Genomic DNA, 26,965 nt, shown 5'->3' on the forward strand with positions numbered 1-26,965 from the left:
AAAATTCTCATTTCATTTGAATTGAAATTTGTCTTCCTATGGTTTTGCTCCAGGGACCTCATTTGAAGCCTTTTGCTTTATTTTAAAAATTAAGACCGTGACTACTTAGAGCAAAAATAATAATATATTGTGGAGTTCATAAAAGAATCATGGATTATTTGAGATTTTCCTCCTGGTTTTTTTTTTTTTTTAAATTTATTTATGATAGTCACACAGAGAGAGAGAGAGAGGCAGAGACATAGACAGAGGGAGAAGCAGGCTCCATGCACCGGGAGCCCGACGTGGGATTCGATCCCGGGTCTCCAGGATCGCACCCTGGGCCAAAGGCAGGCGCTAAACCGCTGCGCCACCCAGGGATCCCTTTTTTTTTTTTTTTTTTTTTTTTTAATCACTGTCTGCTTGTTTAATTCCCTTATGGTCTGGAAAGGTTTGTATAATTTCAATTTTTTCAAATTTGAATTTAAAAAATATTGTTAATGGCTTAGAATATAGTTTATCTTGGTGAATTTTTAGTTTGTAGTTGAAAGAATGCATTTTATGGGTGTTGAGTGTAGTGGTTTATAAATGTCAAGTAGATCAGTTGGTTGATAGTGATGTTCATGTCTTGTGCGTATTTAATCATTTTTAGCTCTTTTTCTACCACTTGTTTAGAAATAAGTTTTAAATTCTCTCACTACCTTGTTCTTAGTGTGGGGCCTGGAGTGCTGGAGGGATATTCTTAGTGTGCCTGCACCTTCCTCAGTTTTCAGCAGGACCTATTTGACCCTGACAGAGTGATTGCTGTTGCTTTTTATTTGTTGCTAGGCTGATCCTGTATATCTGGTTCTTGGAAATGAGTCTCTATCAGTGTTCCTGATGCTTCCCAGAGTGGTAGCCAAACTGTCCTTTGTGTGTGTGGAGGGTTTGTGTGAGAATTTCCTGCCCTTCCCCTGATAGTAACAGAACTTCGCTTTATAGAAGTGCAGAATGCTGGGTCTAGCAGGTTTTCTGCTCTTCAGCCAATACATATGGCCATTGCTTTGTATGAAAGAAGTATCTAGAAAGCATAGAGTGTTATTTGGCTTCGGAAAGATCTCTTTCATGTATCTCATGTTGCCCTATCTCCAGTCTCTATCATAAGCATCTGGTGGAGGTGGAGAAGTGAGTGCAGATTCCTCTTGTGTCTGGGTTTTCCAGAGAATCTACATTGTTACTCTAGCCCACCAAAAGCCTATAAGAATTCATTAACATTCCAGCTATTTCCTTCCTACCTATTTTTAAGGCAGCTGCCTACTTCTCCATACTCTATGAAAGGTAAAAAAAATTTGGATTATCCCATCTCTCTTTGGATTGGTTTTTATACCCTTTGGAATTTACTTTTACCTAGTTTCTTATAACCTCAGCTCTCTGATGGGCTTTTTAAAAGTTACAGTTTTATAGATGATTGTTTTTCCCCCATTGTAGGGTTTGAGCTGTGTTCTCTTACAGCTTTCTGCTAAGTAGAAGCAGAACTCCCCCCCCCCCCCCCCCTTTTTTTTTTGGTAACATTCTATTTCTTCCTCATTATGTTCCTATTTTTTTTAGAAAATAGATTTTTAAATAAATCTCAGAAAGGGAGGGTAGTGCACTGAGGTGGCTCAGTCAGTTAAGTTGGCCAACTCTTGGTTTTGGTTCATGTCATAATCTCAGAGTTCTGGGATCAAGCCCTGTGTCAGGGTTCACTCTCAGCTGGGGGAGTCTGCTTGTGGATTTTCTCTCTCTCCCTCTCCTTTGACCCCTCCCTCTGCTCGCAACTGCACTCTCTCTCTCTCAAATAAGTAAATAAGTTTACTTATTTTAAAATCCAGTTGATTTTTTTTTTTAAATGTGGGGCTTGAACTCAAGACCCCAATATCAAGACTTGCTTGTTCTACTTATTGAGCCAGCCAGCCAGGTGGCCCTGTGTTCTTATTTTTATTTAAATACTTGGACATAGTTATGATAGCTAATTTAATATCTTTGTTTTTCTATCATCTGTTTACATGTTTTTTCTATTGATTAACATCTCGAATGATTATTGGTCGTTGTATTAGTTTTCTGTTTGCAGCATCGCATATGAGCACAAATTTTGTGGTTCAAAACATCCCACATTATCTCACAGTGCCTGTGTGTCTGGAGTTTAGATTCAAGACTCTATTCAAGACTCACAATGCTATAATCAAAGTGTCAGGCTGTTTTTTCATCTGAATCTGCTTCTAAGCCCATTCACATCATTGGCAAAATTCATTTACTCTAGTGGCTGTATTACTAAGGGCCCTGGTTTCTTACTGGATGTTAGGTGGTGACCACCCACAGTTCTTAGAGGCCATCCATTGTTTCTTCCCACATGGGCTTCCTTACCATGGCTGCTCACTTTATTATGCTAGCAAGGAAAATCTAAACTCAGGGAGGGCTTTTACCTGATTGTATCAGGCCCGCCCAAGACAGTCTCTCTTTTGATTCAGACTTGAATTTTGATCTAGAATTTGTACCTTAATCACATAAGCAAATTCCTTTGGCCTTTGCCATATTTTGTTGGCTGAAAGCAAGTCATAAGTCCTGCCTATACTCAAGGGGAGAGGTTTATACAGGGAATCAGCATCAGAAAGCAGGGAACATGGGATCTCAGAATTTTGCCTACCACAGTAACATTTTTCTGATACTTAAAAACCAGTCTTTGTGAGGTCTTATTGTAAGCTTTGCTAGGGATGTCTTAGAGTAGCTTCTTCCTAGGGACAGTCCAGCCCTATTACTACCAAATGACTTTTTTGGGGGGTGGTCTTCCTTGAATACCTTAGGGGACCACTGAGAACTCCTTTATAGTAAGGTGGAGCTGGAATTTCTCTCCACTTTGAGAATATCCAAGAATTTTTCAGTTTTTTGTCCAGCCTAATGGAATTTTATACTATTAATTTATAGACTAGTGCACAGTAAAGTCTGAAGGGTCCCCTGCATAGATTTTTTGTTTTTTTTTGTTTTTTTTTTTTTTTAGTAGATTCCATGCCTAGAATGGAGCCTAACATGGGGCTTGAACTCATGACCCTGAGATCAGGACTTGGACACTTAACTGACTGAGCCACCTAGGTGGCCCCTGAAGCTCTTTTTTTTTTTGCTTCTTTTTGAATCTTCACCCTAAAACTCCAGACATTTTAGGCTTCCTGAATTTTGATCTTTATCTGATTTGCTAAGTTTCCTGGCTTTGTTTAGGTTCTCCTTCCCTGTACCTATGGTCTGGAAATTGCATTCAGGCAGAAGTGGCATTGGTTAAAGGGCTCACCTCATTTTCCTTCCTTCAGGTATTATAGTCCTATCCTACCTGTTGTGCAGTATCTGAAAAACATTTCATATTTTGCCTAGCTTTATTGTTTTCTTTCTATGGTGGGATGTTAAATTCTGTTTATTACTTCTATCATGATCAGAAGGAGAATGGATCGATTTACTTTGATATAAAACATTATTATTAAGTTTAATGTATTTCATGTTATTCCTTATGGGAGCTTCACTCTTGCTGACATCTAAGCTTAAGGGCACACTTAGATGCTGTATATTCACTGATGATAGGGAGACTAATAATTAAGGTAGAACAGAAATTGCTGCTCAGTTGCATTTTTGATGTCCAGCAATTGTGTGATGTTTCAGATGATGCATATTTAGATTAGGAGGTTATTTTATGTCATTAAGATATGCAATAATAACATTGAGGAAAGAAATGGAAAGATATTCCATGCTTATGAATTAGAAGAATTAGTATTTTTAAGATTCTATCTATCTATCATCTATCTATCTATCTATCTATCTATCTATCTATCTAATCTAATCTAATCTAATCTATCTATGACAGCAAGCATGCAGGCAAGGTTAGAAGGGGAGGGAGGAAGACAGAATTTCAAGCAGACTCTGATGATCATGGAGCCCATGTGGGGCTAGATCCCATGACATTCAGCTAGTGACCTAAGCTGAAACTGAGAGTCTGACACTCAACGAACTGAACCACCCAGGCACTACTAGAAGAATTAGTATTACTAAAATATCTGTACTATCCACAGCAATCTACAGATTCAGTGCAATTCCAGCAAAATACCAATAGAATATTTTATAAAACCAGAAAAAATAATACTAAAATTTATATTGAACTACAAAAGACCCAGAATAGCCAAAGAAATTTTGAGAAAGAAAAACAACACTGGAGGTTTCACAATTCCAAATTTCAAGATAGTCCCACAAAGCTATAGTAATCAAAACAGTGTGGTAACTGGCATAAAATGGACACATAAATTAATGGAACAGAATAGGGAACCCAGAAATAAACCCACGCTTATATAGATGGTTAGTCTGTGACAAGACAAGAGCATACAATGGGGAAAGATCGTTTCTTTATTTTTTTTTATTTTTATTTTTTAAAGAGAATCTCTTTATAGTGCTAGGAAAACTGGACAACTACATGTAGAAGAATGGAACTGGACTACTTTCTTTCACCATACTAAAAAATAAACTCAAAATGGATTAAAGACCTACATATGAGACCTAAAACCATAAAAATCCTAGAAGAGAACACAGGCAGTAATTTCTCTAACATCAGATGTAGCAACATCTTTCTAGAAATGTCTAAGACAAGGGAAATAAAAGCAAAAATAAACTCTTAGAACTACACCAAAATAAAAAAGCTTTTGCACAGCAAAGGAAACCACCAGCAAAATGAAAAGACAACCTACTGAAATAGGAGAAGTTATTTGCAAATGATATATCTGATAAGGGGTTAATATCCAAAGTATATAAAGAACCTTTAGAACTGGATACCAAAAAAAAAAAAAAAAAAAAAAAAAAATCAATTGAAAATGGGCAGAGGACCTGAATAGATATTTTTTCCAAAGAAGACATACAGATGAGCAACAGACACATGAAAAGATACTCTGTATCACTATCATCAGAGAAAGGGAAATCAAAACCACAATGAGATAAAGAAATACCGTATGATCCAATAATTCCACTAGTGGGTATTTACTCTTAAGAAAATGATAACACTAATTTGAAAATATATATGGATCCCTATGTTTATTGCAACATTATTTACAGTAGCCAAGATATGGAAGCAACCTAAGTGTCCATCAGTTGACAAATGGATAACGAAGAAGTGGTTCATACAGACAATGGAATATTATGCAGCCATAAAAGTATGATTGTGCCATTTGCAACAACATGGGTGGACCTAGATGGTATTATGCTTAAGTGAAATAAGTTAGAGAAGGATGACTACCATATGATTTCATTTGTATGTGGAATCTTAAAAAACACACGAATAAACAAAAATTTGGAATCAGACCTATAAATATAGAGAACAAAGTGATAGTTGTCAGAGGGGAGCAGGGTGGGAGAATGGGCAAAATGGATTAAGGGGAGTGGGAGATTCCAACTTTCAGGTATGGAATGAATATGTCGTGGGAATAAAAGGCACAGCATAAGGAATCTAGTCAAAAACATATGGTTGCGAATATTAACTACACTCCTGGTGAGTATAGCATAATGTGAAGACTTGTTGAATCAATGTTGTATACCTGGAACTAATGTAACATTGTCAGCTGTAGTCTAAAAAAAAATCACAGTAATCACTAAATCACTTGTAAGTAAAACAAAAAAAAAATGCAGTAATAATCTGTGAATCTAAAATGTTTGCACAACTTGATTTTCACATGATACTCAGATTTTTTTTTTTAAATAGTATTGAGGGAACTATTGAAGATTTTGAGCAAGGTGCCCATATAATTAGTGTTGTATTTTAAGACAGTTAATCTTACATAAGTTTGCTGGGTGTATTGGGGCAGAGAGAGGAAGAATGGGGAGACTAATTAGGAGGTTATTGCTCCAATCCAGGTGAAATGTAGACAGATCCTATCCAAGTTAAAGATGGTGAGAATAAAGCGAGGATCTGTATATGAAGTGAATAAGTGAGAATGATCATTCAAAGTAATATGAGGTTTTGAAGCTTGATGTTCTTGCCATTAGCAGAAAACAAAGGATCAGTTGCTCTTGAGATGTTCTTTTCGGATACACTTGTTAAATTTAAAGGGCTTATAGGAGTTATTAGTGGTGATATTATCCCAATTATTAGAAAAATGAGGATGGGCGTTATTCTCTTTAAAAAATTTAAAAATTAAAAAAAATTTTTTTTAGAGATAGCAAGTGTGTATGCAGATGGTGGGACGGGGCAGAGGAGAGGGAGAGAGAATCCCAAAGTAGGCTCCATCCTCAGTGCAGAGCTCCATGCAGGGCTGGATCCCACCATCCTGAGGTCGTGACCTGAGCCAAAATCAAGAGTTGGACCACTTAACTGACTGAGCCACTAGAATATTCCTTTATTTAAGGTTTTTGATTAAGTTTAGAGATTTGGGAAAGCGTAATATGTCTTGTGATTGACATGTAAAGGATATTCATAAATTATGAAATTAATTGAAGAGGTAATATACAATTTTGCCTTTTTATATATTCTGCAGATGTAGTCATTAATTATTTGTAATTAAAAATGGAGGTTTTTAAAAATTTGAGTTTCTAGTTGGAGATGTTGCTTAAGAATTAAAAACATTTTTTTCTTAAAATCACTTTCTAGGAGGTGAAGATCGAGAACTTATTCAGAGAAGGAAAGAGAAATATAGACTAGAACTGTTGGAACAAATGGCTGAACAACAGAAGAACAAGAGACGGTAATGAAAGGTTTGCATTTAAAAAAGGTGTTTTGAACTTCAAATGCATTTGTGTAGGGGTGCCTGGGTGGCTTAGTCCGTTGGGTTTCTGATTGTTGATTTCAACTCCATTTGTGATCTTGGGTCATGTGTTGGAGCCCCACCTTGGGCCCTTAGTTGGCCCTGTGGTGTCCACTTGAGATTCTCTCTCTCCTTCTTCCTCTACCTGCCATCCCACCTGCCCCCCCTTTCTCTCTGTCTTAAATAAATAAATAAAATATTTTAAAAAATGCATTTGTGTAAATGACATGGTGACAACAATTATATAATAAAATAATGGGATATTTTTCTTAAGATGATAATATATTTGTAAGTCACTTCCTTTTCAGCCTCTACATTGTAAATCAGCTAGGACAATAAAACAAATACTATATGAGTGTTCATTTATTGTGTTATATAGGTAACAAATGAGACTGTATATTATATAACAGACCTTTTGCATACCTTCATTAATTTCTTCAATTTTTGAATTAGAGAAGCATTCAATGTTATCTACATGCCCCCTGTACTATCTCATGCATAGTAACAAATACAAAATGTAACTATTTTGTCTATTAACAATGTAAAATGATAAGCACACTGATATAGTATAAAAAGTAATCATGATAAATCCACAGATATATATAGTATACAAGTCTCAGTATTTGTAATCTTTCTGGTAAAAATACCTGTGAAATAGTAATTATGGTTTATAATTAGGAATAGATATCTTAGTCTAGAGAATTCGAGACCTACTATTATCTTCTAGTTTTACCTTTTTGCCTCTATGTTTGAGAAAGCCAGTATCTACTTCCTTATATTAGTTCTTTTCAACATCATTGTAATTTTTTTTGTAACATAATTTTCTTACAAACTCTGGTTAAGTACTTAAAAAGTATGGTATTAATTTTTAATTTTTTAATCTTTTTTGCCAATAAAACATACATGAACCGTCAGCATTTTTGTTTTATAAGATAAAGATTTTGTCTTCTGTACTTTATTCTGTACAAATTACTGAGACTTTGAAGTACTCCAGGCACTGATTTTAAGATTTATTGTAAGTCAGTTTACATGTGAAATCTAGTTTACTTCACACCAAATCAAAAATTTAGTATTTCAGAATTATTTAAGGCTTTATTGTCCGTTAAAGGAATTACTAGTACTTGAAGATGTTATTGTATGGACTTTGTGTTTAAGTTTGTTACAATAATGATTATGATTTTGATAGTGTTTACTACAACTATTTAATACATAGAATTTTAATTTTGTTCAGAGAAAAAGATATGGAACTCAGCGTTGCAGCTTCTGGAGTACGAGACCCTGAGAAATTGGTAAGGATTCCTGGCATCTTTTAACGTTTACTCTTCCATTTAAATAAGCCTCAGTGGTGATGGCAGGTGGAGGTAGAAGATATTGATAGGAATATAATAGTAGACCAATTTGAATAGTAATAAATTCAGTCCTCATAAAACGTGAGTCCTAACTCATTTATTCCTCTAAGATAATTTTTCCTTTTTCATATGTACATCTTATTTATTTATTTATTTATTTATTTGGATTTTGTTTGTTTATTTACGAGAGAGAGAGGCAGAGACACATGCAGAAGGAGAAGCAGGCTCTATGCAGGGAGCCCGAAGTGGGACTTGATCCAGGATCTCCAGGATCACGCCCTGGGCTGAAAGTGGTGCTAAACCTCTGAGCCACCCGGGCTGCCCTTTTAGTTGTTTTAAATTAGTTCTTTCTGCTTTGTTTACATGTACTATCCGAGGGAGAGTTATCTCAGTTTAATTTACAACAGGTGTTAATAATTTATCACTTTTCTTAGAATGATTTCCATGGAAACTGAAATCATTGATTATATTGTTAAAGCAATTTAGTAATTTTTATTTACTATAAAACTAGAGACATAATAATCTTGTTTTCAATTTTGCAATTCTCATCATTAAGTGGAGTGAATTACATCATTGCAGTTAAGTAAGGAGGAGGTAATAATTTATTGCTCTTCTTAAAATGTGCTTTTTTTTGGTAGTGAGATATGTAGAATTTGCTAAGGCAAGTTGTTGTCTTTGACTAAAGACACTTTAATTTCATTAAAAAGTTCATTCTTAAAAAGAATAGAGCAACTTAAAATTATTCAATGATAGGCAACTTTTAGTACACTTACTTATGCTAAGTATATATCCTATTGATTTAAAGCAGTATATATCTGAATTATATATCCTATCCATTTAAAGAAGTTTAATATTGTACTAGTATTACTCCCAGTGTACCTTTATTTCCCCAGTGTGCTTTTGACTTCCCATAGAATAAAACTTTCAGATTAATCTGAGAAATCATTTCTGAGGGATTAAACATGGTGGGGAAGAAAGGATAATTCCAAAGCTAAATATATTTTCTTCTATCAGTGAATACCTTTGAAATAGTTTTCACAGTTAGAAACTTTCTTTTAAAATCTTGAACTTTTTAATGTAATGTGGTAGTTAAACATTTGCTTTACAGCTACATTAGTGTTTGATGGACATTCTTTATATTTGAATGAAACAACTTAGAGTTTCAAGTTGCTTTATGAGAATAAATAAAAAACATTAGGTACAATAGTTAGACCATTACTTTTGGGTTTACTTTTGATGTCAAATCTTAGAAAAGGATACATAAATGAATTCTGAAGCAGGGGTTAGGAAATTATAGCCAAATCTCGTTGCTTCCTATTTTTACAAATAAAGTCTTATTACAGCACACCTTCATTGTTTACATATTGTTTTGGGCTACTTTACTGGTATGATTGAGTTGCGTAGTTCTGAAGAAACTGCATGTCCTGCAAAGCCTGATATATTTACTTTCTGGCTTTTTATAGAAAACATTTGCTGACCATTCTCGAGAACACTTATGTCAGAAATGGCAGTTGGATAGAGAAATAGCACAATGTTTCTAGGATAATAGAGTTTTATATTTAGAATTAATATCTGGCTCTAGTCTTTGCTTCATTATTTATTAATGGTGAAACCTTATTTACTTTCAGGGATCCTTAATTACCCTGTATATAGAATTAAGGATTGGATCTTCAAAGTTTATTATAGCTGTAAAATGCCTTTATTTTCTAACTTAAGTGCCTGTTTGCAGTCTGAGTTGGAGGGTCTTTTGAGCTCCCTTCCACCTTTAAATTTCTACTTTTAAATTTATGATTACATGTAACAGATTTTTTTTCTTTATTTTAGCCTGATAGACTAAAGCAGTTTAGTGTGGCACCAAGACACTTTGAAGAGATGATACCACCTGAAAAACCCAGAGTAGCTTTCCAGACGCCTCTCCCTCCTTTATCTGCCCCATCTGCCCCACCCATCCCATCAATTCACTCCATCCCATCTCAAAATGAAGATTTGCACAATGGATCCAGCTGCACCCTTGGTGAAATGGTGCCTCCCAGGTGCTTGTTTAAAATGTTTTGGTTTGGGAATTAGGTAAGGTATCATTATATTTTATGTTCAGAAGGATTTGGTGAAGTAGATAAAGTTGTCCTTCAGTGATTTTTGTATGATTAACAGCTTCTGTGAAAGAATTTCTCTTCAGATTTGTTTGCATTGTTAGTCTTTTCTCTTATAAAAACAAGGGAAATCCTTATAACATTCTTTTATTGTTTAAAGATGCTCTAATAGTTTTAGAATGCATAACAAACTAAATTTAGTATTTAGTTTTAGGATACATTTTAGAATATCTATTATTAAAAACTCTTAACATATAAAAGCTATACTTTTTCTTCAATTTTATAATTTCCACTTGGCAAACACTGATTACTTCTTTGAGTTTAAATAGAAAAAAGTTTCTTATGTGGTTCTTTTGTATATATTACTTTATTTTAGATTCTATTTCCTTAAACTCTTTCTCTGTGATTACTTATAGGCTATGCAACTCAAATACCTGAAATAAAAAGTGTTGACAATATAAAACTTGTAATTTAGGTATTAGGGTAAGGGATTTGGTTTTTATAGGTAGAAGGCATCATGCTGTCCTAGACTACACATAAAGAAAATTCTCTTGTTAACATTGATATTTTCGGATATGCGCTTTCTTCCCTTAGTAAGATTTGAGCTTATTTTTTGTTTACTATTAATGTATTAATTATAGGAATGTGTTTAATTAGGTGTTTTTCCTTTTTAATATTGATATTTCCTATGCTATACTTTCTTTCAGTAGGACTTGATCTTATCTTTTATTTACTAACAAATTGTAGCACTGTGTGTACCGTGTTTATTAGGTGTTTTGTTTGTTTGATCTAATGACTCCCTGACTTAAAGCACTAGGTAAGATTGAAATTACAGAGCATGGTATGATGGTCTCTGCATTGGTTTAGGGATTAAAATAGTTGGCTCCACTGTCTGGATTTTGGGAATACCACACCTCTTTTAAACTTCTGTTTTTTTATTTGTAAAAGTGAAATAGTAGTCTTTTTTTTTTCTTTCCTACATTTACAGAGTTGTTGTGAAGGTCAAATTCTATATGAATCTCAGGGATCCCTGGGTGGCTCAGCGGTTTGGCTCCTGCCTTTGGTCCAGGGCGTGATCCTGGAGTTCCAGGATCGAGTCCCGCATCGGGCTCCCTGCATGGAGCCTGCTTCTCCCTCTGCCTGTGTCTCTGCCTCTCTCTCTCTCTCTATGTCTATCATGAATAAATAAATAAAATCTTAAAAGAAAATTCTATATAAATCTCTATCCAAATTTAAGATATAATGATGTTGGCGGTTGGTTTCCTTTCATAGCGGTTTCTCAACTGCTTTGTTGACATATCCAGGCAACACTTAGTAAGGTTAGACACATTGAGTTACCAGTAAAGTGTGAAAAATATCAATGACTGGAGAGAACTTTAATGCCTTCTTAGCTCTTCAAAATTATTTTGAAGTATACAACAAGGGATAACCTGTGAAGATAGACTCAAGAGGGAAGACATTCTAAGATGTCTCCTTTTCTTTTTCTGGTCATCTAAAGGAATTTGCCTTTTCCATTTTTTACTATTGGAAAATATTGCCTTGATGCAAATAGAGATTTTCCTAATCAATCAAGTGCTGAAGTAGAGGTTTTTAGAAGCTTTAACTTTATGAGATACAAAGCATTATGTCCATTCTTTTTTTTTTTTTTTTTTTTTTAATTTATTTATGATAGTCACAGAGAGAGAGAGAGAGGCAGAGACACAGGCAGAGGGAGAAGCAGGCTCCATGCACCGGGAGCCCGACGTGGGATTTGATCCCGGGTCTCCAGGATCGCGCCCTGGGCCAAAGGCAGGCGCTAAACCGCTGCGCCACCCAGGGATCCCTATGTCCATTCTTTACTGTTGATATTTAAGTGGCTTCTCTTTCACATTATGGCTGACTTACCTTTGAAAGAACAATAAATTAAAAAAAAAAAAAAAAAAAAAGAAAGAACAATAAATTATTTTAGAGTTAAAAAAAATAGGCCCTTTCCCCTCAGTCAAATGGAACTATTTTTAATCCTGTTTATACTTTGCCTTTTCTTCTTGCACTATCCTTCTCTGTGACTCCACCAACATGGCTGAAGCATTGTCATTCATTCATTCATTCATTCATTCATTCATTCGAGAGAGAGAAAGAGAGGCAGAGACACAGGCAGAGGGAGAAGCAGGCTCCTCGCAGGGAACTTGATGCAGGATTCCATCCCAGATCCCAGGATCATGCCCTGAGCCGCAGGCAGATGCTCAACCACTGAGCCACCGAGGCATCCCAAAGCATTGTCTTTTCTAGAAAGCCTTACTACTTCTTTCCTCTTTTCCCCATATGATTGAAATGTCCCTGTTCCATGTTCCTACGGCACCCTGTGTCTGTTTGTATTGTTTCACATACTGTGCTGTAACTGCCTGTTTATTTCTGTATTATTTATGAGGGACAGGGACCATGTTTGTTCAGTACTGGCATATAATATATATATATATGTTAATTAGATATTAATTGATTATTATAATTCAAAGTTTTCATCTTATATATGTTATACCTTAAATTCTGAAATTTGGTAGAATATTTTGCTTTTGAATCCTAATTTTTGATAAGAGATTAAAACAAGATGGTGGCCTTTTCAAAGCAGTAATTAGATTTTCAGCAAAATTGTGCAAAAGAATTATGTTTTGATTTAAAAATGCAATGAAATATGAGAAAAGTCCCCCCCCCCCTTTTTTTTTTTTGATATAGGATTGCACCTCTGCCACCTCCTCCCCTGCTACCACCTCTGGCTACTAACTATCGTACTCCTTATGATGATGCATACTATTTTTATGGGGCCAGGAATACTTTGGATCCCAGTCTTGCTTATTGTAAGTTATCTATAGGTTGAACATTTTTTTTCTGGTGGTTCAGTCAGGAAAATTATTTAATGTTAGCAAAAATAAGTTAAAGCCACAGCTTTACTTAATTCAAATATTACATATTTATTGACTTAAAAACGCCCAGTTTAAAACTCAGCTATATTTCATAGTTGTTTTTTTATTTAGCTTTAAGAAATATCTATTTTGTGGTTTCTTGCAATGTTCTTTGCTAACTCCTGAGAAGGAAATATGAAATTTTTCCCTTAGATAGTATTCAATATGTGATTTTTTCTTTAGGAATAAAGTGTTGATAAATGGGTACTCTGAAATAAATTTGTTTTCTTTTAAGATGGTTCAGGAATGATGGGAGTACAGCCTGCAGCTTATGTTAGTGCTCCTGTCACCCACCAGCCAGCACAGCCTATTATGTAAGTTATTAAAATAATTTCTTTCAAAATAATTTGTCTTTCATAGAACCTATATTATTTTTTCCCTTCAGAACAGGTGTAACTTAATTTGTCAATTATTGCATAACCAGTATGTTCATGTATTGCTTTTAAGTCAGTGTTTCATAGTACATTTAAAAAATTAAGAGTAATCTCACTTTCACTTAGAAAAGTCATGCATACATATTACTGATAAATAATAATACAAAGAAGCATATGCAAAAAGTTGAAATCACCTGAAATCCCATTCATTCAGTGATAGGTGTATCTAAGCATTCAGTAAGTCTTCTTTCTTTTTTTCTTCCCCCAGGAAATCTTCTTATGTTGTCACAAATCATACACACACTGTACACCAAATCATGTTATATTATGTATACTGTTCTTTTAAAAGTAACAATATATCATAAACCCCTTTTCCATGTCAATAAGTATATTTTATAGTATTATTTAAAATTAAACTTTTTTTTTTTTTTAAAGATTTTATTTATTTATTCATGAGAGACAGAGAAAGAGAGAGAGGCAGAGACACAGGCAGAGGGAGAAGCAGGCTCCATGCAGGGAGCCCGATGCGGGACTCGATCCCAGGCCTCCATGACCACACCTTAGGCTGAAGGCAGGCGCTAAACCTCTGAGCCATCCAGGGATACCAAAATTAAACTTTTTATTAGAGATATTATAGATTCCCATGATGGAATTATAAGAAATTATATAGAGACATCTTGTGTACCTTTAACCTAGTTTCTAATGCTAAGTTCTTGTAAAACTGTGGAACAATAACAGCCCAAATATATGACATTGGATACAGTCAAGATACAGAACACTACCATCATCACGAGGATCCATTATAATGCCCTTTTCAGCCATACCTAATTCCTTCCTGCCCCTATTCCCTCCCTCCACTAGGGACAGCTAATCTGTCTGCATGTCTTTTTTTTTTTATTTTTATTTTTATTTTATTTATTTATTTACGATAGTCAGAGAGAGAGAGAGAGAGAGAGAGAGAGAGGCAGAGACACAGGCAGAGAGAGAAGCAGGCTCCATGCACCGGGAGCCCGACGTGGGATTCGATCCCGGGTCTCCAGGATCGCGCCCTGAGCCAAAGGCAGGCGCCAAACCGCTGCGCCACCCAGGGATCCCCTGTCTGCATGTCTTTAATGTCATTAAAAAATGCTATGTAAATATGGAATCATTTATGTAACCTTTTGAGGTTGACTTTTTAAAATCATAATTCCCTAGGGATTCATCAAGTAGTTGCATGTATAAATTGTTTGTTCTTATTGCTGAGTAGCATTTCATGGTATGTTTATACCACAGTTTGTGGTACATTGTTGAAGGACATCTAAATTAGTATGAATAGAGTGGCTATAAATATTCATGTATAGGTTTTGCATGAACATAGTCTTTGGTTCTTTAGGAAAATTGGTCAGGAGTATTATTTTGGGTTATATGGTAGTTATAACTTAAGTTTTATAAGAAACTGCCAGACTTTTCACAGAGACTGTACCAATTCACATTTGTATTGGCAGTGTATTCAGAATTTGGTTTCATTACGTCTTTACCAGCATTTGGTGTCATGACTTTTGTTTATGGCACTTTGATATGTGTGTAATGATAGATCATGGGGGGTTTAATTTATATTTCTCTAATAATGATGATGCTTAACATCTTTTCATGTATTTGCTATCTATAAATCTTTAATGAAATGTTTCTTGATTTTTTTTACACATTTTATTTTACTTTTTTTTTTTTTAAATAGGCTCCATGCCCAATGTGGGGCTTGAATTCATGACCCTGAGATCAAGAGTCACATACCCTACTGACTGAGCCAGCCAGGCGCCCTGTTTTTTTAACACATTTTAAATTGGAGTAGTTGTTGTTTTTCTAACTATTGAGTTTTTGAGGATTCTTGATATATCCTAAATACTAGTGCTTTATCAGATACATGGTGTGCAAATATTTTCTCTTACCCTACAGCTTATCTTCATCCTTTGAGTAGCATGTTGGAGAGAGCAAAAGTTTTAAATTTTTAATCAAGCTCAACTTATCAGTTTTTTCTTTTATGTATCATATTTTCAGTGTCAAGTCTAATATTCTTTTTCTAGGCCTACATCCCAAAGATTTTTTTTTTTTTTTCTTCTTCCCCTTAAAGTTTTGTAGTTTTTTGTTTAAGTCCATGATCCATTCTGAGTTAATTTTTAGGTAAGATATGAGGCTTAGATTGAAGGTCTTTTTTCTTTTCTTTTTTTTCTTTTCTTTTCTTTTCTTTTCTTTTTTTTTCTGTTCTTTTCTTTTCTTTTCTTTCTTTTCTTTTTTTCTTCTTTTCTTTCTTTCTTTCTCCTTTGGGTGTCCAGTGGTGCCCAGCACCATTTGTTAGCAAGATTATTTGTCCTTTATTGAATTGCTTTTGCATCTTTGTCAAAATTCACTGGACATGTATTTATGTGAGTCTGTTTCTGGGATTCTGTATTCTGTTCCAATCATCTATGTGTCTACCCTTATGCCAGGAATATTGATTATTGTAGTACTATAGCAAGTTTTGAAATTAGGGAAGTATGAGTTCCCCAAATTTATTTTTCTTTTCCAGGATTGCTTTTGCTGTTGCTGGTCCTTCGCATTTCAATGTGAATTTTAGGATAAGCTTGTCGATTTATGCAAAATGTCAGTTGAGATTTTGGTACAGATTATATGGAATCTATAGATCTGTTTAATATATTTTTTCAATTTCTTTATTGTAGTAAAATACACAAACAAAATTACCATTTTAAGCATTTTAAGTGTGTAGTTCAATGTTATTAAGTACATTCATATTGTGCAACCATCACCACCACCTGGAACTCTTTTCATTTTGTAAAACTAACTGTACCTATTAAACATTTCTCTATTCCCCCTTCTGCCCCTTTCTGTCTCTATGATTGCAGCTACTTTAGATACCTCATAGAAGTCAAATCATGTTACTCCTCCTTTTGTGTCTGGTGATTTTACTTACTATAATGTATCAAGGTTAATCCATGTTGTGATACAAGTCAGACTTTCTTCAAAAGGCTGAGAGTAATACTTAATTGTATGTAGATACCACATTTTGTTTATCCAGTTCATCCATCAGTGGGCACTTGGGTTGCTTCTCTGTTTTTCTGTTGCGAATATGCAGTTGTGAATGTGGGTGTACAAGTGTCTTTTTTATTTTTTTTATTTTTTATTTTTATTTTTATTTATTTACTTATTTATTTTTTATTTTTTTTTACAAGTGTCTTTTCTAGACTCTGCTTTCTGTTTTTTTGAGTATATACCCAGAAGTGAAATTGCTGGATCATATGGTAATTATCTGTTGGGTAACCACCGTATTGTATTCTACTGCAGCAGTACTATTTTTCATTTCCATCAGCTCTACATTAGGGTTCCAGTTTCTCCACCTCTTCACCGACACTTGTTATTTTTGTTTTATTTGATAATAGCCATCCTAATGAAGTGTTATCTTACTGTACTTTTGATTTGCATTTCCTTACAATTACTAATGTTGACTGAAGTTTTATGTGCTTATTGACCATTTGTCTGTCTTCTTTGAAGAAATGTCTATTTAAGTACTTAATAGTTCATTTTTTAATTGGGTGATTTGTTTTTTCTGTTGATGAATTTTAAGAGTTCTCTATATATTGTGGATATTAATTCCTTATCAGATATATGATTTGCAAATATTTTCCCCTACTCATTGTGTTGCCTTTTTACTCTGTTGGTAGTGTCTAGCAACACTATAGATGCATACACATTTTTAATCTTCATGAAGTTTAATTTGCCTATTTTTTCTTTTTTTATCCAAGAAATTATTGCCAAATCCAATACTTTGAAGCTTTGGCTCTATATTTTCTTCTAAGAGTTTTATAGTTTTTGGGTCTTACTTTGAGGATTTTAATCCATTTTGAATTAACTTTGGTATTAAGTGTTAAGAGTCCAGCTTCATTCTTTGCTTGTGAATATCATTTTCTTAGCATCATTTGTTGAAAAGACTGTCCTTTTCCTATTGTGTATGGTCATGGCACCCTTGCAAAAATTATTTTACTTTACATGAATGTATTTAGTTCTGAGCTCTCTATTCATTTGTTCTCTATGTCTTTCTATATTATGCCAGTACCATGCTGTTTTGATTACTGTAGCTTTGTGGTAAGTTTTAAAATCAGGAGGTATGAGTTCTGTAGCTTGTTCTTTTTCAAAAATTTTTTTGACTATTTGGAATTACTTGAGAGAATAAAATCTTAGTAAGAGTTTTTCTATTTCTGCAAAAATATCATTGAGATTTAGATAAGATTTGCATCAAATCTGCACATCACTTTGGGTAGTATTGACATCTTAGTAATATTAAACCTTCTAATCCATGAATGGGGTACTTTTCCATTTATTAATGTCTTATTTAATTTGTTTCAGTAGCGTTTTGTAGTTTTCAGTGTTTGTACAAGTCTTTCACACTGTGGTTTACTTAATTCCTAAGTATTCTATTCTGTTTGATGTTATTATAAATGGAATTGTTTTTGTAATTTCCTTTTCAGATTATTCATTGTGTATTGAATGCAACGGGTTTTTGTGTGTTAACTTTGTATCCTACCATTGCTGAATTTGTTTTACTAACTGGTATTTTTTGTGTGTGGAATCGTTAGGGTTTTCTATATGTAACATACATCATCAATGAACAGAGATTTATTTCTTACATTCCAATTTGGGTGCCTTTTACTTGTTTTTCTATCCTAAGTGCTCTGGTTAGAGCTTCCTGTACTATGTTCAAAAAAAGTAGAAAGTGGGTACTTTTGCCTTGTTCCTGATCTTAGAGGAAAAGCTTTCAGTCTTTTAAATATGGCATTTATTATGTTGAGGTAGTTTATTGCTAGCTTGTTGAGTGCTTTTATCATGAAAGATTGTTAACTTTTTAATCATTTTTCTGCGTCAATTGAGATGGTCATTTTTTTTCCTCACTTCATTCTATTAATGTGGCATATTGATTTTTGTATGTTAATCATTCTTGTATTCCAGGAATAAATCCCCCTTTAATCATGGTGCTTGATTCTTTTAATAGGCTTTTGAATTTGGCTTGCTAGTATTTTATTGAGGATTTTTACATCAGTGGCCACAGGCAATATTGACCTGTAGTTTTCTTATAGCGTCCTTTTCGTTTTGGATATCAGGGTAATTTTTGATTAGTGATTCAGTTTCCTTACTAGTTATAGGTCTTTTCAGGCTTTCTATTTCTTTATGGTTTACTTTTATATCTTAACATTATTAAGTCTCTAATCCATAATGTGGGATGTCTTTATAAAATTATTTGGGGTTTTAAAATTTCTTCCAGTGATATTTTGTAACTTTTACACTGCTTAACTTCTGCTTAATTGATTTCAAAGTATTTATTTATTTATTAATTTTAAAAAGGTTTTTATTTATTCATGAGACACACAGAGGGAGAAGTAGGTTCCCTGTGGGGAACTCGATGTGAGACTCTATCTCAAGGACCCTGGGATCATGCCCTAAGTTGAGGGCAGATGCTCAACCACTGAGCCACCCAGGCATCCCTATTTCAAAGTATTTAACACTCTTAGGTGTTGTGAATGGAATTGTTCTCTTAATTTCATTTCCCTATTATTCATGCTAGTTTGTAGAAGTACAGTTGAACTTTGTATATTGATCTTATATCCTGCAACTTTGCTAAACTCTTAGTTCTAACAGTTTTTAGTGGATTTCTTGGCATTTTCTGCATGCATGATTACATCATCAGTAATGAAGATAATTTTACTTCTTCCTTTATCTTATAGGCATTTGTTTAGTCTTTAACCATTAATTGTGATGTTAGTTATGGGTTTTTTGTAATTGCCTTTATCAGCTTGAGGAAGTTTTCTTCTATTTTTTGTTGTTTGTTTCCATTATAAATGTATTTAGCATACATATTTCAGCATATTTCTAAATTAGAAGTTGAATTTTGCCAGATGCTTTTTCTGCATCTATTGAGATGCTTCAGTGGTTTTGTTCTTTATTCTACTAATAGGGTGTATTATATTGATTCATTTCATATATTAAATCAACCTGGAATTCTTTTTTTTTTTTTAAGATTTTATTTATTTATTCATGAGAGACACAGAGAGAAAGAGAGGCAGAGACACAGGCAGAGGGAGAAGCAGGCTCCTCCCACGGAGCCTGATGCGGAGCCCGATGCGGGACTCCATCCCAGGTCTCCAGGGTCACGCCCTGGGCTGAAGGCGGTGCTAAACTGCTGAGCCACCCGGGCTGCCCTCAACCTGGAATTCTTGTGACAAATCCCACTTGGTTATGAAGTATAATTTTTATGATGTGTTGCTGGATTATTCAGTTTGCTTATTTTTTTTAAGGATTGTTGCCTCTATGTTTATGAGTGATATTAGTCTTTAGTTTTGTTTTCATGTCTGATTTTGTTTTTAGTATTGTTGTTTTTAAAGTTTTTATTTGAGAGAGAGCATGCAAGTGTGAAAGTGTGGGTGGGGGGAGGGAAAAAGAGGAAGAAGAAAGAATTTCAAGTAGACTCCGAGCTGAGCATGGCATCCGGTGGCCAGGGAGGGCAGGGTGCTGATCACAACTCTGAGATCATGACCTGAGCTGAAATCAAGAGGTGGATGCTCCACCAACTGAGCCACTCAGGTGCCTCTTCATGTCTCATTTTGGTATTAGGATAGTACTAGCCTAGTAGAATTAGTTGGAAGTGTTTTTCCATTTTCCATTTTACTTTGGAGTTTGGGAAAGATTGTTGTTAATTCTTTCAATGTGGGAGAATTGATTAGGAAACTAGTTGGCTCTCGTCTTTTCTTTGTGGGTAGTTTTTTGTTTTATTACTAATTCAGTGTCTTTACTTGTCATCAGTTTATTTAAGATTTTTTTCTTGTGTTTGTTTTGGTAGTTTGTATCTAAGATTGACCTGTGTCAATGATATCTATGATGTTGATCTAGGTATCTAATTTGATCTAATTTGTTGGTATAGTGTTGTTCATAGCATCTCTGACATTTTGCGTGTTGTCTTTTCATTTTCATTCATCTCAAAGTATTTTCCAATTTCTCTTGATTTCTTCATTGATGTATTGGTTACTTTAGAGTGTATTGTTTTATTCCCAACAGAATTATAAATTTCCTTTTTTAACTCATTTTTGATGTAATTCTGTTGCAGTTGGAGAATATACTCTGTATGATTTCAATCCTTTTTTTTTTTTTTTTTTTTTAATTTCAATCCTTTTAAATTTAGTGAGGCTTGTTTTATAACCTAACATATGGTCTGTCCTGGAGAATTCTGTATAGACTTAAGAAGAATGTATTCTGTTGTGGAGTGGATCATTCTATCATTGTGTCTTAGATCTAGTTGGCTTGTAGTATTGTTTATTTTCTGTATTTCCTTGTTGACCTTCCATGCAGATGTTCAATTGTCCTATTATTTGAAGTGAAGTACTGAAGTCTCTGACTATTTTTGATTTGTCTTTTTCTCTCTTCAGTTCTGTTTTTGCTTTTTATATGTAGGTCTCTGTAGTTATGTTACATATATGTTTATCATTATTATCTCTCTCTCTTTTTTTTTTTAAAGATTTATTTATTTATGATAGACATAGAGAGAGAGAGAGAGAGGCAGAGACACAGGAGGAGGGAGAAGCAGGCTCCATGCCGGGAGCCTGACATGAGACTTGATCCCGGAACTCCAGGATCATTCCCTGGACCAAAGGCAGATGCTAAACCGCTGAGCCACCCAGGGATCCCCTTCATTATTATCTCTTAATGATAAGTTGAACTTTTATCAGTATAAAAGATTCCTTTTTGTGTCCAGTAACAGTTTTTGAACTGAAGTGTATTTTGTCTGTTATAAATGTTGCTACTCTTGTTCTTTTTTTTGGGTTAGCTTGCATGGTATATAATTTTCCATGTCTTACCATCAGTTTATTTGTGTATTTGAATTTAAAGTGTGTCTCTGCAGACAGCATACTTCTGCATCCTAGTCTAAGTATACCCCCACAACCTCAGTCCACCCTTTTCTGCTATCTTCTGCCTAAATTTACATATAGTACAATTCTTATTAAGGTAGAATTTTTGTCGGCTATTTTTAAAAAATCTTTCTTGTTTCTCTGTTCCTCTATTAATGCCTTCTTTTATATTAAATATTTTTTAAAGATATTATTTATTTGAGAGAGTGTGTGCCCACTAGCTGGGGGAGGGTCAGAAGGAGAGGAAGAGAGAGAAACAGACTCCCTGCTGAGCACAGAGCCTGATTTGGTGCTTGATCTCAGGACTCTGAATATTGACTTAAGTGAAATCAAGAGTTAGATGCTTAACTGACTGAGCCACCCAGGAGCCCCTTATGTTAAATATTTTATAGGATTCCTTTTTAATTCCTTTTAGTATGATTTTTGTGTTTTTTTTTTCTTTTGTGTGTGTGTGTGTGTGTATTTTGTTACAGATTAAAATTACTGTGTTAATTTAAAAGAACTGAGTTTAAGGTCAATATTAAAAATAGTAAAAAAATTTTTTTCTACATTGTAATGCCATTACTTCCCTTTTCCTTTATGCCATTGTTGTCATACAAATTACATCTTTATACATTTAAACTCATCAGCACAGTTTTATAATTCTTTCTTTTCCTTTCTTGTTTGTTTCTTTGTGTATTTACCTTTTAAGTTAGAAAGAATAGAGTTGCAAATAAAAACATATTTGTAGGGACGCCTGGGTGGCTCAGTGGTTGAGGGTCTGCTTTTGGCTCAGGGTGTGATCCTGAAGTCCCGGGATCGAGTTTCGCATTGGGCTTCCTGCATGGAACCTGCTTCTCCCTCTGCCTGTGTCTCTGCCTCTCTCTCTCTCTCTCTCTGTCTCTCATGAATAAATAAATAAAATCTTTAAAAAAGAATATATTTGTGATATCTTTTATCTTTGTCTTCCTGTAGTTACTGTTAGTGGTGTTCTTTATTTCTTTGTGTTTACTGCAGTTATTGTCAGGTGTATCCTCATCACAATATGTAGTGTGCTACATTCATTATTATAGGATGTATCTGTTAGTGATAACTTTTCTGAGTTTTTATTAAAGGCCTGATTAGCTTTAATGTTCTAATTTTGCTTTTATTTTTGAAGGATAGTTTTCCTGGGTGTAGAATTCTTGGTTAAAATTCATTTTCTGTCAGCATTTTGAATATGTCGTCTCATTGCCTTCTGGTCTTCATGGTGTCTGATGACCTGTTAATCTTATTAAAGATACCTTGTACATGATGATTTGTTATTTTCTTGCTATTTTCAAGGTTCTCTCATTGTCTTTAGGCAGATTGACTATAATGTATATATGTATGGATCTCTGAGTTTTCTTGCTTAGAATTTGATGAGTTATTAGATGTGTTAATATTTTTCATCAAGTTTTGGAAATTTTCAGCTGTTATTCAGACATTCTTTATGTTCCTTTCTTTGTCTCCTTTCTTTCTGAGATGCCTATTATGTATATGTTGATATACTTGATGGTGTCCCACAGGGTCTCTGAAGTTCTGTTAATTTTTCTTTAACCTTTTTCTTTGTGTTTTTCAGACTGGGTAATCTAAAGTGACTTAACTTCAAATTCAATGATTTATTCTGCCTGCTAAAATCTGATGTTGAGACCCTCTACTGAAATTTTCTTTTCAGTTTTTGTACTTTCCAACTCTGTAATATCATTTTTTAAAAAAATAATTTGTTGATATTCTTTATTTGGTATAACACTGTTCTTATACTTTCCTTTAATTCTTTAGATATGGTTTTCTTTAGTTTTTCCAAGATACTTGTAATACCTCATTCAGAGTCTTTGTCCAATAAGTCCAACATGTAGGGTTCCCCAAGGACAGTTTGTATTGACTGATTTCTTTTTCCTGTATATGGTCCATACTTCCCTATTCTTTTGTTAGTCTCATATAAAATTTTTTTGTTAATTGTAAACTGGGCATTTAAAAAGATAAAATGTGGCAACTGTGGAATCAGATTTTCTCATTTCCCTAAGGCTTATTGTTGTTGCTATTTGTCATTGTGGTTCTTTTTAAAGTACTGTTGTGAACTAATTCTGTAAAGTTTATATTATTTGTCATGTGTGACTATTGATGCCTCTGCTGAGTTAGCTTAATCGGTTATGACTGGACAGAGATTGCCTTAAAGGGCTTAAATTTCCTTAAATGACTTAAAATAAATGTCTAATAATCGTTGTTAAGTGTTCTGTATTTTTTTTTAAATAAATTTTTATTTATTTATGATAGTCACACAGAGAGAGAGAGAAGCAGAGACATAGGCAGAGGGAGAAGCAGGCTCCATGCACCGGGAGCCCGACGTGGGATTCGATCCTGGGTCTCCAGGATCACGCCCCGGGCCAAAGGCAGGCGCTAAACTGCTGCGCCACCCAGGGATCCCTAAGTGTTCTGATTTTGTATTGGGGCATGTTCAGTACAGTACTCCAGCAGTTTTCATCTCAGTTTTAGCCTTTACTTCCTTCTCAATACCAGCCAGAAGGAAAGATTAGAATGTTCTCACAGATTTTCTGGGTATCTGTGAAGCTCTGCATATGCATGTGGCTTTCTAGGTTCATAAGAATATGTTAGTTTTCCAAGCCACTATGGATATGTTTTTCCCTAATTAAAAAAATAAAAATTTTTGTCGGTGGTGGTTAGCCTTTTGCTTGCTCCACAGGTTTTGCTGCCACAGTAACTGTAATGTGGAACAATTGCTGCTGATTGTTTTCTAGAAATACTTCATGATAAGAACATTTATACTGAGCAAGCTCTAAGTACGCATTAAATAAAGGCAGGCCTTAAGAATGGTGCTCTTCCAGGGAGCTTCCAGATAGGTCAAAGGTCACATTTTTTAGAGATTGGCTGTTTGGGGAGCTCCAAACCTGTTTTACATTTCCATTGGCTGTGGGCTGCTGATTTTTATAGCTGCCTTCTGTGACAGGCTGTTGTATTTTATGGCTTCAGTAAGCTAGGCAGAAGTTGAATGGGAAGGGGCAGGTTCAGATGCCATAAATATTATTGTTCTTAATGAAAGTTTTTATTTTTTAATTTTTTATAATTCTTCTTGGATTGTTGCAAGCCTTTCATTAATTTTCAGAATTATAAAAAAGTTGATCTTGACAATTTTTAACAATGTTTTCAATATTTTAATGGGGTAGCAGATTTTTAAAGGTTCCTACTTTGCCATCATGGAAGGGTTTCCCAGTTTTATTTATTTTTTATTTTTTTAATAAATTAATACTTCTCTTATTTTTTAATTTTTTTAAATTTATTTATGATAGTCACAGAGAGAGAGAGGCGCAGAGACACAGGCAGAGGGAGAAGCAGGCTCCATGCACCGGGAGCCCGATGTAGGATTCGATCCCGGATCTCCAGGATCGCGCCCTGGGCCAAAGGCAGGCGGCAAACCGCTGCGCCACCCAGGGATCCCTGTTTCCCAGTTTTAGAATACTCATTTCTGTAAGATCCTTCATGTCCATTTATTGTTAGTCATGAACCGGGTTCTAGTGTAGTTGTTTTTAAGTTGTCATTCTTCTATTTTGTTTTTCTGAATGCCACATTACAAAGTATAAAATTGTGATATAATAACAGTCAAGTAGTAGAATTACCTCTTTAATTTCTTACAAACCATTTTCTAATGTATTTATTTTCAAGCATTTTAGCCTAATTAGAGGTGGAAGGAATCTGTGATTCAGTTAACTATTTTGGTGTGCACGTGATCTGTCTTTATTCCAGTATTTTATTTCTTTAACACGGCTTACTTCATAGATAAAAATGGTGTAAGAAATGGGTTTGTAAGTCTGCCATTCATATCCCCAAAATTGTATTCACTAATGGATGATATGTACTTAGAATTTTATTTTTTATTTTTTATTTTTTATTTTTTAAATTTTTATTTATTTATGATAGTCACAGAGAGAGAGAGAGAGAGAGGGAGGCAGATACACAGGCAGAGGGAGAAGCAGGCTCCATGCACCGGGAGCCCGATGTGGGATTCGATCCCGGGTCTCCAGGATTGCGCCCTGGGCCAAAGGCAGGCGCCAAACCGCTGCGCCACCCAGGGATCCCTGTACTTAGAATTTTAATTGTCCAAATTGGGTATACATTTACTAAAACAATAATAGTGATAATAGTAGTAATTTCAAATTACTGAATAACTAGTGTATGCTACTGTCTTGTCATTATATATATTATTTCTGTCAATATTTGCAACTGAGGTAATTGAAACTCAGCTATAAAAAGGGACTTCCCTAAGTCCTCAGTTAATAAGCAGTTAAGATAGAAATCTAAAGGAGTTTTGTCTGGTTTCAAAGCCTTAACTCTTTGCCACACTTTAGGAAACTTATCACATTTACACTGTAATGATTTGTGATAACAGAAGAGGTATAATTATTTTGTTTAACTGATGTTTACACCTATACAAGTATCTCTTTGGTGGGCAAGGTCTATTCAGGACCAAATTAAAGAACTTTAGAGCTGAAAAAAATGTTTAGGATTTAACTTGAGGTGTGTAAGTTTCAGAGAGGCTATATAAGTCCATTGAAATATTGTATGCATAATTTGTGTGTGTGTGTGTGTGTGTATTTCTGCAATGAAAGATAATCTTTAATCATATTTTCAAGGGAAATGTCAGAGACTCCCCTCCCCAAAATTAGGAGATATCATTGATGGGCATCTGTGGCTACACTGAAGAACAAATTATCTCCTGTGATGTTGAGAGTGTCATCCACTTCTCCAGTTTTGATATTGGCATTGTCCTTAATAACCACTTTGTCATACTCATTTCTTGCATGTCAATAAATCTGACTATATCATCTATATGGTATACTTCATGGTCTGGATGATTTCTAAGTAGTAAGAACTCTGGATCACCAGAGAAAGATGGGGGAAAAAAAAAGGAAGGAAAGGAGGGAGGAAGAAGAGCCTTCATTTGCTGAGGAATCATGAATCCAGCTTTACCCAACACTAAGAACCATCTTTGGCACAATTTTCATCCCAAGTCTCATAAAGCAGGGCAGGGTTCTAGAGATTCTACTAATTTTAAGCCATTAATATCATCAGTAATATGTATAATGACTCAGTGAAAAGAGAAAAAAAAAGTGTCTGTAAATTCACTTATTTTTTTTATTTCTTTATTTTTTGAATACTGGTAAAAATATTAGAATTAATAGTTTTTAGCAGCATTGCTGAATACAAAATCAATATATAAAAAGCAGTTGCAGGAAATGGCAGTTTCTTAAAAAGTTAAGCATGCTTATCATCACTTGAATTGTCCTCCTAGGTCTATACTTAAGAGAAATATAAATGTATATACACACAAAGACTAGTATATGAATGTTCATAACAGTATTTGTAATAAATACTTATAAGTATAAACAGTTCAAATGTCTATCAGCTGGTAAATGGATAAACAAAATGTGTTATATCCACATAAATGAAATACTGTTGAGCCATAAAAAGGAACTTTTTTTTTTTTTTTTTTTTTTACTTAAATTCAGTTTAGTTAACACATAGTGTC

At 34.4% G+C, this 26,965-nt stretch overlaps 1 protein-coding gene across 30 annotated transcripts in view; it reads left to right on the forward strand.

The window, feature by feature from the left end:
• The window catches only part of CSPP1 (centrosome and spindle pole associated protein 1), a 177,504-nt gene that overhangs the window by 55,770 nt on the left and 94,769 nt on the right, over positions 1 to 26,965 (forward strand). For 27 of the 30 annotated variants that reach the window (XR_007406979.1, XR_007406981.1, XR_007406977.1 and 24 more), the window contains 5 exons: positions 6,599 to 6,692; positions 7,984 to 8,041; positions 9,926 to 10,134; positions 12,901 to 13,022; positions 13,363 to 13,441. The exons of 1 other annotated variant lie outside the window; for it this stretch is intronic. Coding sequence is in view for 21 of the 29 variants with exons in the window: in XM_025477902.3 (XP_025333687.1) it covers positions 6,599 to 6,692; positions 7,984 to 8,041; positions 9,926 to 10,134; positions 12,901 to 13,022; positions 13,363 to 13,441 (562 nt within the window). In the remaining 8 variants the exon portion in view is untranslated. The remainder of the gene's footprint in view (positions 1 to 6,598; positions 6,693 to 7,983; positions 8,042 to 9,925; positions 10,135 to 12,900; positions 13,023 to 13,362; positions 13,442 to 26,965) is intronic. 2 more of the 30 variants (XM_049103752.1, XM_049103753.1) reach the window with 1 other exon arrangement.

This window comes from Canis lupus, chromosome 29 (genome assembly GCF_003254725.2).
Source record: "Canis lupus dingo isolate Sandy chromosome 29, ASM325472v2, whole genome shotgun sequence".
Classification (NCBI taxonomy): Eukaryota; Metazoa; Chordata; class Mammalia; order Carnivora; family Canidae; genus Canis; species Canis lupus.